At 39.7% G+C, this 15,168-nt stretch overlaps 1 protein-coding gene across 1 annotated transcript in view; it reads left to right on the top strand.

The window, feature by feature from the left end:
* Lama3 (laminin subunit alpha 3) overlaps window positions 1-15,168 on the top strand; it is a 247,818-nt gene that overhangs the window by 167,893 nt on the left and 64,757 nt on the right. Inside the window, exons 37-40 of the mRNA XM_071602850.1 lie at window positions 797-880; window positions 5,868-6,098; window positions 10,226-10,339; window positions 14,353-14,462. Of these exons, the coding sequence (XP_071458951.1) occupies window positions 797-880; window positions 5,868-6,098; window positions 10,226-10,339; window positions 14,353-14,462 (539 nt within the window). The remainder of the gene's footprint in view (window positions 1-796; window positions 881-5,867; window positions 6,099-10,225; window positions 10,340-14,352; window positions 14,463-15,168) is intronic.

The following is a 15,168-nucleotide window of genomic DNA, read 5'->3' as shown; positions in this document are numbered from 1 at the left end:
TTAAACTTGGAAAATGGTTTAGGCTCATGAAACATTTACTCCCCTGCTTTGTTCTAAACCACTATAATTAAGAGCCTTTCGGGCATGTTTCTTAGATTAAGGCTTTAAATGATTTGTGATTCTAGATAATTCTCTTCTTTCTGAAACCCCAGTCCTCATGAATGGAACACCTTCAGATTTGGAGGTCCCACAGAATAGCTGGCTATTCTGTGTGTACTTGAGGTAGGGTTGCTGATGGGAGGTGCCCATCATCCCATTCTTCTCTATTAAAAGCCCCCTAAGAGCCAGTGTAATGGCTCAGGGGTGAAGGCTGAGAGTGAGCAAGGCTGGATCCCACAGGACAAAGGCTACAAGCTAATTCCTCCCTCCACACACCAGCTGTGTGGTTCCAGGCCTAGGCAAGCTTCACAGCTGGACTCTGCCAACCCTTGCTTTCTCCCTCCCCCTCCAGTCACCCACTCACCAAAGCACTTTCCTGCTACCACAATCTGGCACTATAAGCAATGATGAAAACAGCACCACATGCATTTACTGCAAAGCAGGATATTTTTAAAAAAATTGTTTCCATCTTTTTAAGTCATTTTTCAGTTAAGCCAATTTTCTTAATTTTCTACATGTGAAAATCACTGTATTAGCTGTTATTCTGTTTCCATGTTGTTAATCCTTTTACCTGAACTTCATTTTAGAGTTGAGCTTTTCAAATAATGTAGATCCATAGATATTTGTTTTTACATAAATTGTAAATCTTGAAACATCCTAACCAAGGACTGGTACTTTCATGTATTTCTTTCAACAGGGTCAGCACATGTCCATCATCCATGAGGAGTCAAGTGACCCCCGGCCAGATCGACTGTATCATGGGAGAGTGCAGATAGTTGAGGTAAAGGAAAAGCACCTATTCAATGGCTCCCTTTTGGTGAGGCGGAGGGTATCAGGGATTGAACTCAGGGGTACTCAACCACTGAGCCACATCCCAGGCCTATTTTGTATTTTATTTAGAGACAGGGTCTCACTGAGTTGCTTAGCCCCTCACTTTTTGCTGGGGCTGGCTTTGAACTCAAAATCCTCCTGCCTCAGGCTTTTGAGCCTCCGGAATTACAGATGTGCACCATTGAGCCCGTTGCCTATTTAATGGTTCTTAATGATCCCTTTTGGTTTGTGTTCTATTTATTTCAGCCAATCACAATTTTTTATTTAAGAATTTTCACATATAAGTTATGTTTGTGTAGATACAGTTTATATATATTCAAAATACAAATCACATAAAATATAATTTATAGATTTTGTTATTTATTTATTATATATGTTTATGTATATCTATGTTCATAAATTTTTGTTTGTGTAGATATAAGTTTATATACTCAAGACACAAAATTATATAAAATATAATTCATATACTTTAAAATATAATTTATTTGATGTTCACATTGCTTTGTGTGTACCACCTTTATGGCCCTTTAACACACTCTCTCTCTCATTTCACAGTTAATTAATCTTGTTTTATAAACCCTGTGAGCTTGTAAAGGCTACAACATAGCTCCCTCATCTGTAAGTCTCATTCCTAAGTCTCCCTTAGTGCTTGGGACCTGATCAGTGCCCAACAAATTCTTGGTGTGGATGGGTAGAAAAGCCCTGAAAATGTCTTACATCAAGAGAAATAAAAATATAGTCAAATAAAGCCTCATCAGATCATAAAATATTTTATTACACCTACTTGATCATAACTATTCCTTAAAAATATTGTTCCATTTATATTATTAAGTATATGTTCAATACCTCAAGATGACATTTTTTTGAGTTCCTTGAACTCAGGCATATTTCAACATTTCTGTACAGGTACATTTGTAGAACATTGTCTTTATTTGACATGATTAGAGCTTTTCCCCTAGAAATGATATTGAAAACATTCAGAGGCAGTTTTATTCTTACTTTATTACTACCTGAAGTGATTGGGGCAATCAGTAAGGTAATCACAAAGCTTAAAATAAAAATGCCTAGGAATGAGATGTCCATAGGGGCTTTGAAAAGCTCCAACATAAACTGGGGATGTGGGAGGCTACACTTGCTCAGAGCTGTGTACACATTCAGGTATGTGAACATGCAGAGGAAAAACCTAAGAAGGCCCTACAGTTCTCACTTCTGGCTGACCTCGAGGGACTATGAAAGCAGGAAGTGAAGGCTAAAAAGGACCTTCAAGCTCTTGTCATTTTTTTCTCTCCTGTCTGATTTAAAAGACAACTGCATATAGCAATAATTATCATCGGTCTGGTTGAGAGTCAAAGGGGTTCTCCAATATGTGCACAGAACCACTTTGCAAAGATTAGGAGACTTTTTGACTCCAGCCATTTAAGGAAATCTCTGCGGATTATTAGCTGATCATCAGGGTAACAAAGCAGAGACTTTAGTGGTTATTTACAAGAAATACAGACTTTACAGGTTTAGTTCATAAAACAAACAAACAAACAATAATAATAAATTCTAGGGAGTGGAGCAAATATGATTTCCAGAGATGCCACTTTATATTATTTTAAATGTTCAGCTTTCAGCAAAAAATTGGGGATATGTGAAGAAACAAGAAAATATAGTCCATAAAAAGGGGAGTTAATGGAAAATCGATAAATAACACTTTTACTGAGGAAGACAAAGACGTTTGACTCATGGAGAAAGACTTTAAATCAGCATTTAAACATGCTCAAAGAACTAAAAGACACCATGTCTAAAGAAGTAAAAGAAAATATGAAAACAATATCTCCCAAAATAGAGAATATAACGTAAGAAATAGAAATTATAAGAAAGAATTTCTAGAGTTGAAGAATTTAGTATCAAAATGAAGAATTCACTAGAAAGGGTTGCTGTGGACTGAATCATGTCCTTGTGCCTTCGGTTGAGGCCCTAACCTCCAGTGTGGCTGTGTTTGGAGTAAGGCAGTAATTAAGGTTAAATGACATAAAAAGGTGACGCTCTAGTAGGATTAGTGTCCTCCTAAGAAGAGACACCAGCAAGCTCACTCTTTCCCCCATGTGACCCAGTGAGAAGATAATCACCTGCAAGTCAAGAAGAGAGCCTCACCAGGTGCCAAAGCAGCTCAGCCAGCACCTTGATCCACAGCTTCCAGCCTCCCGAACTGAGAGGAAATCAATTCCTTGTGTTTAAGTCACCCCGTATATGTTACTTTGTATGTCAGCCCAGGTTGACGAAGACAAAGGCTCAGAAACAAATGTAATCATGCAGAAGGAAAAAAATCAGCAAAATTAAAGAGGGTCAAGTAAGATTATTCAATCTGAGAAACAGGAAAAGAATGAGGAAAAATAAATGGACTTTAAACAACGATGGATACCGTCCAGTGTATGAACACGTGCAAAATGGGGATACGAGAAAGAGAGGGGAGAGCAAAAGGGAAAGAAAAAATATTTGAAGGATTAATTGTTGAAAACTTCCCCCAGTTTGTTGAAATCATTAATACATACATCCAAAAAGCTCAATAAATCTCCGCATAGGACTAATGCCAGAGATCCACACAGAGACATACCACGGTGAAGATGCTGAAAGACAGAGACAGAAAACCTTGAGAGTAGTGATTCATCACATCCAAGTGGTCCTCAATAAGATAAATAGCTAACTCATCTGAAGGCAGTGGCAAACATGTTCAAAGTGCTGAAAGAAACACATCATCAATAAAGAATTATATGATTCTGCAATCTGTATATGGGGTAAAAATGGGAGTTCATAACCCACTTGATTCAAAGTGTGAAATACGATATATCAAGAACTATGTAATGTTTTGACCAACCAACAATAAAAAATTTTAAAAAATAAAAATAAAAAATAAAGAATTATGTATCCAGCAAAATGTCCTTCAAAAAAGAAGGAAAAATGAAGACATTCAAGTATGTGTGTGTGTTCATATATATGTATATATATATAAATATTCATTCATATATGTGTCTGTATATATGTATTGCTAACCAACTTTGCTGATAAGAGATGCCAAAGGAATTCCTTTGGATTGAAATGAATGGACACTAAATAGAAACTCAAAAATCCACATGAAGAACTAGATCATTGTTAAAAGTCAACCACAGAGGTAAATATAAAGGACCTTCTAACTCTGGTTTGACATTTTTTTCTCTCCTGTCCGATTTAAAAGACAACTGCATATAGCAATAATTATAAATGTTTGTTGATGGGCATATAATGTATAAATATGTCATTTATATGACAATAATAACCCAAAGGAGCAGAGAGGAAATGAAGGTAATAGAAGGAAAGTTTTGGTGGACTATTGACATTAAGTTGGTATTTATATAAATTCTCCAGCATGGGTAGATCTATAGAGACAGGGTAGAGATTAGTGTTTGGGAGGGGGTGAGAATGGGTAATAACTAAAAATGGGCATATGGATTCTTTGGGGGATGATAACATATCCTAAAATTACATTATGGTGATGGTTGTACAATTCTGTGAACTTACTAAAAATTTTACACCTAAAATAAGAGAATATTATTGTCTACAGATTATACCCCAAGCTGTTAAAACCATCCATTGAAATTATTTAAGTATTATATTTATGTTAATAATAATAGCTACCATTGATTGAATGCTAGGCACTGTGCGGAACATTTTATACACATTATATTTAATTTAATGTTCATGACAGCTTTGAGATATTAGGTATTACTGTGCTCATTTAAGAGATGTAGAAACTGAGTTCAAAGGAGACAACAGAATATAAAGATCAAAAGTGAAAGCTTTTGCATGAAAAGATGCTCAGCATCATTAATCATTAGAGAAATTCAAATCAAAACCATAGTGAGACGCCACCTCACCCTCATTACTATGATTATTATTAAAACAATAACAACAGTAAAAATAAATAAATAACAAGTGTTGGCAAGGATATGGAGAAATTGAGACCCTTTTGCACTGTATGTAGGAATGTAAAATTGTGCATCTGCTGTGGAAAACAACGTGGAGGTTCCTAAAAATGTTTATATAGAACTATCAATGTTGCTTCTGGGTGTATATCTAAAAGAATTGCTAACAGGATCTTGCAGATATATTTGGGGACCTACATTCCTTGCAGCATTATCCACAAGCAATGGAAATGACCTAGATGCCTATCAATAGATGAAGAGATAAATAAAATGTAGTATACACTTTAAACAGGATGACAAACCCTCGTGGGTGAACCTTGAGGACAGTGCCCTAAGTGAAATAAACCAGTCACAAAATGACAACTACTATGTGATTCCACTGATGGAGTTACAAAAGTATTCTAACTCTTGGAATGGTGGTTGCCAGGGGCTGGAGGAGGGGCAGAGGGGGCTCGTTTAGTGGGTCTAGAGTTTCCATTTTGCGAGAAGAGCAAGTGCTAGCGGTCCATCATGCGGCATTGTCTTATAGCTCACATTACGGCACCGTGCACTTAGAAATGATAAGCTAATAAATTTCATGTGATGTGTTTTTACAACAATAAAAATAAAATGAGTATGTGCTAGATTGTACTGTCACCATTATGTCATTTAATGACTGCCTTTCCTATATCTTTCTCAGTCACTTTTTATTTGCCCAGACAAATGTGCATTTTAAAAGAAAGCATAGCACGGGGACATGGCATATCATTTTAGTGCTCTCGGTTCCCCACCCTTCTTTCCCCACATCTTGTGTTTCTCTCCCTTCCTGGGAGTAACCCAAGACATCTGTTTCTGAATGTAAATGTCCCAGGAGGGACTTCCCCATCTTAGTTGATTGGATTTTCCATCTGCCTCCTGGATATCTTCCTTTGCATTTGTTCTGGGGTCTGCCTCTGAACTCCCTGGCAGTGAGACTGCCTAAGGAAGCCCCTGCCTCTCCATTTTCCCTTACAGGGAAACTTCAGACATGCCAGCAGCAGAGCCCCAGTGTCCAGGGAAGAGCTGATGACGGTCCTGTCTAGACTCCAGGGGCTGCACATCCGGGGCCTCCACTTCACCGAGACACAGAGGCTCACCCTGGGTGAGGTGGGGCTGGAGGAGGCCTCCGACACAGGAAGTGGACGCAGAGCACATGAAGTGGAGATGTGTACCTGTCCCCCTGACTATATGGGTGACTCATGTCAGGTAGGAAAATTTCCCACCCACAGCATTCCCCTGGGGCAGCAACTGTGGCTGGCTAATTTTTGGCTCCTGTCCTACACCACGGGATGGTTTGAGACACTTTGTCCAATCTCCAAGCTTCTGCTGGGCTAGAGCTTATGTTTTACCTAGACTACCTCCAGGAAATAAATATGAAAAAGGTATGCATGGGACACCACAGGCGTCCAGTGGATGAAGAGATCAGAAGCAGAAAGGAGCCCACTGGTCAGCATCCCCATACTTGAATCTCTGCTTCCCATGAGCTGACCCAGAGTGCTTTCGCCTTTTTCTAACTCAGTTCCTCCCTCCCACCACCTCCTGGTCTGCAGAAAGAGTAAAATTCCAGAGAATTTCCCAGATTCTTTGAGAAGAAATCTTGCTCCAATTATCTAGTTCTCCGCAGGTCTTCATTCTTTAAGGTCCTGTCAACCCGAATTGTCCTCCAGAAACTAAAATGTACCCCCCAAAATGGGATTATTTAATACCTTACACTATAAATGTGCTCTTTCCCCAAAGGGAAAGCTCCATGTTAGTACAATGAGCAGGAGAAGGCGAACTTCACCATTCTCTGTAGTCTATATTCAGAATGTGAGTGGCAAAATTCTTCACTTTCTTTCCTGGCCCTTTGAGAGCAGAAAACCCAAAGGTGATCTGCACATAAGAGTTCTGCTTTTTAAACTTGGAAATATCTTCCTGCTGTGGTTTTCTGTCCTGTCTTGTGACTTTTAGCCCATAGATCGCCTCCATTCATCGCCCTCTCCTCCATCTCTTTTCTAGCCCCATTAAAATAGATAGCCCTAGGTAAAGAGGGGAACCTGGATTACCACCCTCCTGCTCAGGGTGTGTTCTTTGCGGTGACTCAGCCTGTGATTTATGGCTGTTCTAATCGTCTAGTGCTGTCTGCGGGGCGAGGTGGGTAGAAGGTGATGCCTGCCCCACCTCACAGGAATTACAGAGCGGTGCGCTTCCCTGCGGGACTGTTATGTGCGTTCTGGCACAGGCTGACTCATGTGTGAAGTTTAAAGGTGGGGCCCCTGCCGCAGACAGCCTTCCTTACCTGAGTCAGGCAGGCCTGGGCACTGAGCAGGAAGGGCAGGTATAAGAGGAAGAGGTAGAGATTTGTGTGCAGTGCAGCCAGCAGGACTCCCGGGACCAGGATGCCCCCCGCAGTGAGGCGGCCAGCCTGGAGCACCGGATGGCTGTGGATCTTTGGGGCAGCCCTGGGGCAGTGTCTGGGATACAGTTCACAGCAACAAAGGGTAGCATTTCTTCAGCCTCCAGGTCAAAGTCATCTGCAAACAAGTTATGTGGAGTTTAGACCCAGCCAGGTAATGTCCCTTTTAAGTTTTGATTTGGGATGGGGAGGGGTTCCCAGCTTTATGACATTTTAAGTTAGGGTGATTAAGAAGTAAATGGGTGGGTTGGGGGAGGGGCTGGTGGCCTCCCCTGCATTGACAGGCAGTGTTTATTACAGTACCTGACAGATTGCTCTCCTGAGCTATTAACCACAAACTCCATAAACATCAGCCCACCTGGAAATGCCTGAGATAGTTAAGGGCTTGAATGCTTGTGGCTGTTAATAGACTATGAAACTTGGTGCCCTGGAGAAACTCAAGCCACGGGACAAAAAGAATCCATTACCTATAGCTTTCCAAATTCTACCTTCAGGAAAATTTACCCACAAAGTAAAATGCGACAAAAAGTGAAATCCATGCCTAAGAAGAGTAATCAAAGTTTGCATAATATCTAACAGGCATGCTTCGATTTGCCAGGCGTGAGGCATACATAAACTCTGCTCTTTATTTAAACTTCCTGGATATTATGTACACCTACAGAAATAGATCCTATGGCTGCTAAAACAGCCTTTGGAAACTGGGTAGGGGCGCGATCTTATCATTTACAACATAAAAGTTTACTGGAAAACCTATCTTGAAAAATGATCACTTTGTAAAGGTTAACTAGTTAACAACCCCTTTATTTTTGTTTAGAGCTAAGTGCCCAATACAATCTGAATGCTTGAATTAAATTTTATGTAGAATCTGAGTTTGCTTGTTTTCTAGAGGGGGGGTGTGATGACATTTCAGTAATGCTCCAACAGTCATATGACATATAACTCTTGCAGACTGTTTTTCTGCTTCTAATCAAAAGCAAATTAAGATGAGTGATTTAATTTTAATCAAGAGAGATTAGCCCTTCTCAAAGCATGTTTAATTAAGGCTTTTACTCAAGTACATTGATACAAACTAACCAGATCTATTTGTTGATTTAAATAATTTGTTCTTTACCAAATACAATTATTTTTTAGGTAGGCAATGTGATGTATGGTGATAACCGTAGGTGCTTGTTGTAGATAGGATCACACCATCGATGGCTGAATTTTGTTCAGATGTATTTATCCGTTGTGCTCTCAGCAAAAGAACATTCCTTTCATACTTTGATTCTCCTTTAGACAAGTCTGTTCATATAGCATACAAAGAAATCTAACTTTTTCCAATGTGTTCTTTTGCCTAAACATAGTTCCTAATAGTTTAAAGGAATATCATATTGGAAATTCTGACCTGTTGTTGTGTATGATCGATCAGTGGTCATTGGTAATGTGGGAAGGTGCTCTGGGCAGCAACAGTGGGGTTCCACCCTGGGGAGTGTCCATGGGGTGGCTTCTTCTTCTCCTCCATTTATCCAGGCAGAGACTTTTATGGTTACAGATGAAACATTCATTTCAAGATTTGTGTTGATCATGACTTCAGAATTTGATGGACATAAGTGCTGTTTAAAGAAAATTAGATGAAAGACTCCCCTTTATTTTAAAATATTATTTTTTTTCACTGATGCTTTAAAGATAGGGCATATAGGAGACCAGAGTAACAAACTAGGGGCAATGTCTGACTTTGTGATTAGCTCTGCTAAAATTAAAAGAATGTCTGTAGTCCTCTTTAAAGACAGAAATTTAAGTGATTTCTGACTGAAGGGATGAAAAGGAAAATGAAGTCTTCCCAGTTGGAACTGTCATGTGCCCTGGATAGCAACTGTCCTCTTTCTTCATATTGATTAAACACTTTGTTTGAAAAACAGGGTTGTAGCCCTGGATACTATCAGGATAACAAAGGCTCACTTACCAGATGGTGTATTCCCTGCAATGGCAACCAGGATCATGGCTTTTTTTTTTTTTAATTTATTGGAGGCTTTCTTAACTAGAATCAGTTCATGAAAAACTATAATTATTTTTATTTAGATGAAAAATAACAACTAGTATTATTACTCAGGAAGGAGACCATATACTGGAGATAGAAATAATTAAAGCAATATTGAACAAACCCAAGGAGACTCTCTCAGGCTGGGTCTTAGTGTGTTCACCATGGACCAAATATTGGTGAATAGTCCTGTATAAGAATTCAAGCACCTCACCTCTCCTCAGGTTCCCTGTTGCCCACAGATGAATAAGAGGCAGTGAGGTGATTCCAACAATTTGGCCATTATTGTGCAAACCCTATTAAAGACTCTACCACACCTCAATCTTCCTCCTTCTCTGTTGCTCCTTCCCAACCCAAACCCATGATTTGAGAGGGCTCAGCTACTCTTAGCTTTTGTCCCCAGAAGAACCCAGAAGATTCACAGTCCTGATCCCCTTTACCCATCCATGCCTCCACCCATCCTCAAAACAAACAGGAAGTGGCTCGGGAGGCTGAGGCAGGAGGATCACAAGTTCAAAGCCAGCGTCAGCAAAAGCAAGGCACTCAGCAAATCAGTGAGACCAGTCTCTAAAAAAGATACAAAATAGGGCTGGGGATGTAGCTCAGCGTTTGAGTGCTCCTGAGTCAATCCCAGTACCCCAAAAACCAAACAGGAAGCAGGAGAAGAGGGACCCCACTTCTACCCCGTTCCTCTCTCTGAGTTCCCTGCCATGCATCTCACACACCCACTGTGGCATGGAAAAAGAACATAACCTGACAAAAAAAAGCAGGTGGACCAAGCTAGTGGTTGAAATTAGAGATGCACACACTGACTAAAGGAAAGAAAAGGGAAATGAAATCTTCTCAGTTAGAATTGTCAGTGCTTTGGATATTAATTGTTCTCTTTCTTTGTATTGATTAAACACTCTTTTTGAAAAATAGGGTTGTAGCCCTGGATATTATCGGGATAACAAAGGCTCCCTTACCGGACGGTGTGTTCCCTGCAATTGCAACGGACATTCAAATCGATGCCAGGATGGCTCCGGCATATGTATAGTGAGTAAATTGATAGTCTGATGCTATCTGCAGGCAATCTGTTTCTCCTCTTTCCCTCCTTCTGTGCCCTGAGACATCAGCGTCATCTCTTACCACACCCTAAGTAGAGGTTGCTATGACCATGTAGGAGGCTCCAGCGCCGTCAGGCTGAGTTATGTATATTTCATTTTACTTTTTCCTTCATCTTAACATGCAGTATCAGAAGAGAACAGCTGTCTGAATGGTTCCATTACACCTTGGTTTCTACATCTCTGCCTCATTAAATTATATTAGAAGGTGGACCTGGGGACTTAGCTCTTGCCAGCATATAATGTCAGAGCTGATTACCTTGAGCCCCAGTTCTGTTGGGGAGGGAGGAGGTTGCAAGAGGAGGACTGGCTAGTGTCAGGTGGACAGTAACTCAAGAAAGCACTCAGGGGAGAAGGAAATGCTGAGGAACGCTTATGGCTCACGCTCAATCAGTCAAAGAAACCCTCCACCATTGCCAAGACAAAGTGGGCTTATGGGAATGGTGGGTAAGTACAGGGTGTGTGGGAAAGGAAAGTACCATCTCACTTCCCTTTCCCCTCAGCCTCCTCAGGGCCTGCATTTGACTTGTTTTCTCAACGCTCCAGATTCTATTGATTATCCACTGAAAATGAACTTCTTTCGGGATGTTTTATAAAATCCTTCTACATAAAATGAGTTTCTTAGGAATTTTTTTTTCTTTTTCATCCTAAAGCTGAATCTTCTATATTCTATATTATAATCTTCTATATTCTATATTCCTTCCTCCCTTTGATCAGAGTTCTACCCAGTAGCCAGGACCTTCCCCATCAAGGGAAGGAGAGAACATCCTCACTCCAGGAATACAGAGGGCCCCAGTAGTGCTGTGTTCTTGGAGGGCTCCCCTCTGCTGCCATGGACTTCCTTTAATTCAACTACTGTGTGTTTCCATTGCTCAGAGTTCCTAGACTGTATTGAGCCTGCTCAGCACGTCCCAGGGAGCTGCTTCCTCTGCAAGATGGGACAGGCCAGAACAGGAAAGGGTTGTGAAGGGCTGCCTGATAGAATATTGTGTTGGATTGTAACCTTATAAGTTCAAAAAGAAGAAAAGACACTGAGAAAGGTTGTTTTCCAGCTCCTAGGCCTTCCTTTATAACAGTTTATGTTGGATACTATAGGTTGTGTGTAACACAAGTGAATGCCTTAATTAAAAATAAATATTTATCTTATCACCGAACCATTGCAAGATGTCAAGTCCACATTATAAAAGCTGCCAAAGAACAAAGAATTTTCTCTACAGTCGAGTTGCCCCGTGAAAGGAGAACCTATAAGAATCATAATTCATATTTTAATCAAATAAGATTTTTGTTTCCCATTTCCTATCTTTTCCACCCTGTTTTCACTTGTCTCCAATAACCACATGGCCCCTAAAGACTATTCATTCAGGAAATCCTTACTGAGTATTTGATAATGTGCTAGATACTGAGCCAAGTGCCAGAGTTAAAAACCATCAGAGACAATCTCTACTCTCAAGAGGCTTGCTGTGTAGTGTGCATGTAGTACATATGCTATGCACATAAATGCATATGTGAACACACACACACACATGCACACATGGAGCTATTGTCTGCATTCAACAAACTGCTCAATGGCAAGTACTAAGTACTGATTCTACTCCAAAATATGCCTTTACATGGAAAGCCAAGAAAGCATCTTGCATTCTCAAGGCACAGTGATGCAGAGACCAAGTACCTTTCAATATTAAAAGGTCTTTTAGGCCGATTCTGCTGCAAATTGACTTTGGTCTCTCAAGGTTCAAAGTAAATCTCTAAAATCAGGGATAATTCACATATAAGTTTGCAGGACTGATCAAGACAGCTTCCAGGGAATCCAACGTCAACTCTTAGCATGGAGATTTGAAACATTCTTATGGGAATTCATTAAGCATCATGGCTCTGACCCCCTTCCAGGAACCTCTTTTCCTCACCCCTGGGGAGGATCAGCAGTCAGAGTGTTTTGAGCAGGATATAGATGCCCTCAAGTGCAATTCTTGTTTCTCCAGTGTTTTCTGTCTTGGAGATAAGTAGGCATAGGACTAAACTACATCTATCCAGGCATGTTCTTTAATTAACATTGTGATGTGCATTAAAAAGAAAGAAAAACTAGAGTTGAAATGTAAACAATTAGCTCAAAATGAGGATGTCTCATGAGTGGGTCAGGACAGCTGAGCAAAAAAAAAAAAAAGGCGAAGGCAATCACTCATGTCCTCATTTGACACTGGGACAGTGCTTCTCTGTGGAGTAGGGTGGATTTGCTTCCAATGTCTGGTTGGAAAGAAGAAATCCACACTGCAGTGGGATTTGGGGGAAGGAAGGAAGGATTCCAGATAGGGTGAGCTTTCCGGTGATGATCACATGGGAACATGTGAATAGCATCCTATTTTCTAAAACATTAATCTCCTGTGTTTATAGCACAGTTCTATATCTAGAACAACAACAAAAACTATTTAACATCATAGTGTTTTGTTCATTTCAAAAGACATAATAATTGTACATTCTTATGGGGGGCAATGTGATATTTTGATACATGCATTCAACATGGAAAGCCCAAATCAGGTAATTAGCATACCAAACACCTCAAACATTTATCATTTTCTTGTGTTAGGAATATTCAAAATCCCCTCTCCTAGCTGTTTTGAAATATACCATAAAGGATCGTTGAGTGGGTCATCCTTCAGGCTTGTAGAAAGCACTAGAACTCGTTCCTCCTATTTAATAGTTTTGTATAATTCTCATTTACTCAAATGTTCACAAAGGGTGGATTTGCTTAATCTGGACAAAACGATGACATTCAGGATCACAGGGCAGTCTTTCTTTCCCATTGCAAACAAGTTCAGTCCTCTCATGATATGTATGTACTTTGGTTTTCCCAGCTGAGCTTCAGATATTATTTAAAAACTCATACCTATTACAGTTTCCTGCTCAAGTGCTACCTCTGCATGTAGACATATAGCAAAAATTTTAAATTATACTCATTCCAGATCATTTAATTAATACAAAAAAGTCTGAATTGCCTAATTTCCAGGGCAAGGGGAATTTTCCTGTATGTTTTTGTGCATTTAAATCTTTTTTACTGGATTAAAAATTCCACAAAACAAATTCCACACAATCCGTTAGGGTTTATGTCAATAGTTCACTTGCAAAATTCTATCACAACACTGTACTGAAGATCAACTTATTACACATTAACCTTGACATGAGGCTAATTGAATTTGCATTATGTAAGTAAAATGCTTAGAAATAATTTCTTGCTTCTTTGGGACTTGAGTGCTTCCTCCAAATCCTATGCAACTTTTTTTTATTATTTTCACAAATTCCATGTGTTAAAAACATTTAAATTTTATTGCTCTTCAATGTATCAATGTTAAGTGAATTTGAAATAAAATGAAGTTAATCTTCATAGAAGCAAATTTTTTAAAAATTTTCTTTCTTCCTTTTGTGGTGCTTGGGATTGGACCTAGGGCCTCATGCATACTAGGCAAACACCCTACACTAAGCTGCATACCTAGCTTCACAGGAGCAATCTAAAGGGAAAAAGGGAAGAAAATTTACATTTCCCCAGGGTCAAATACTTTTTTTTTTTAATTCTCCCAACAGCTTTGGAAATTGGCATTATTCTAACTATACATTTTAAGCGAATTAAAATTGTATTTAGTGACACATCAGGGAATTGATTTTAAAAAAATAACAGTAAAGTGTAGAGAAATGAAGGAAATTACCGGAGCAGGATTTGAATCTAGCTGGTCTCTCTCCACTACATCATGCCTCCAAATAACTTATATATAAGTCACATGTACCTTTGTGTGTGTGTGGCACCAACAGTGATTAGATAGGAAGAACACACTGTTAGCAGAACTGATATCACTGTAGAGTCAGAGGACTTAAGTTATAATTGTGTAAGATTACAATGACCTCAAAACTAATAAATGTAATAGGATGCTCTTCATTGTCCTGTTCATCTGTCCCAAGAACTGTCAGCATAATACGGCTGGAGATCACTGTGAACGCTGCAAGGAGGGTCACTATGGAAATGCTGTCCATGGATCCTGTAGGGTCTGCCCGTGTCCTCATACCAACAGGTACTGTAGAAGCTTGGAATTAACCTTAGTGACAGGAAGTGGTCTAGTGGTTGCCTGGAATTGGGGGTGAGAAGGAGAGATAGGAGGAAAGGAAAGAGACTGCTGTGGTTTCTTTTGGGGGTGATGAAATGTCCTCAGCTTGACTATGGTGATGGTTCTACAATTCTATAACTGTCCCAGGCCACTGAATTGTGCAACTCACATGGGCGAATTTTATGGTATGTAAATGTTCACTCTGCTTTGTTCTCTATGCATTTGATAGCCCTTCGGCCTGACCTTTTTCTCAATAAAGCTATTATATTTAAAAAATGAACACATTCAACAAGCAAGTGAAATAAAAACCAAGGGAGGGAATCACTAAGGAAGCCTTGAGTTATTGAGCAGGTACTGGAATGATGGGGTGAAGTAAGCAAAGTAGTATCTTAGCCATGAGGTCCCCAGGGGAAGCCCCCAGGAAGCTATGCTCACAGACAGTCAGGAGGAGCAGAAATGCAGTGCAAGAAGAATGTATCCAATCAGGCCCTTTGGCCCATCACACTATATGCCCATCACTGAACTGACAAGTTTTGCAAAAGAAATAATTTATTCATGAGGCGGTCAAGTGCAGAGACAGAAGAGCAAGCCTTAAATTCATCTTCCTAAGAGAAGAATTTAGGAATATTTATGGGATAAAGAAAAAGGGTGATTTACAGCAGGAGGAAAGGTG

This window comes from Marmota flaviventris, chromosome 16 (assembly GCF_047511675.1).
Source record: "Marmota flaviventris isolate mMarFla1 chromosome 16, mMarFla1.hap1, whole genome shotgun sequence".
Taxonomy (NCBI): domain Eukaryota; kingdom Metazoa; phylum Chordata; class Mammalia; order Rodentia; family Sciuridae; genus Marmota; species Marmota flaviventris.
This window is presented reverse-complemented; position numbering and strand designations above follow the sequence as displayed.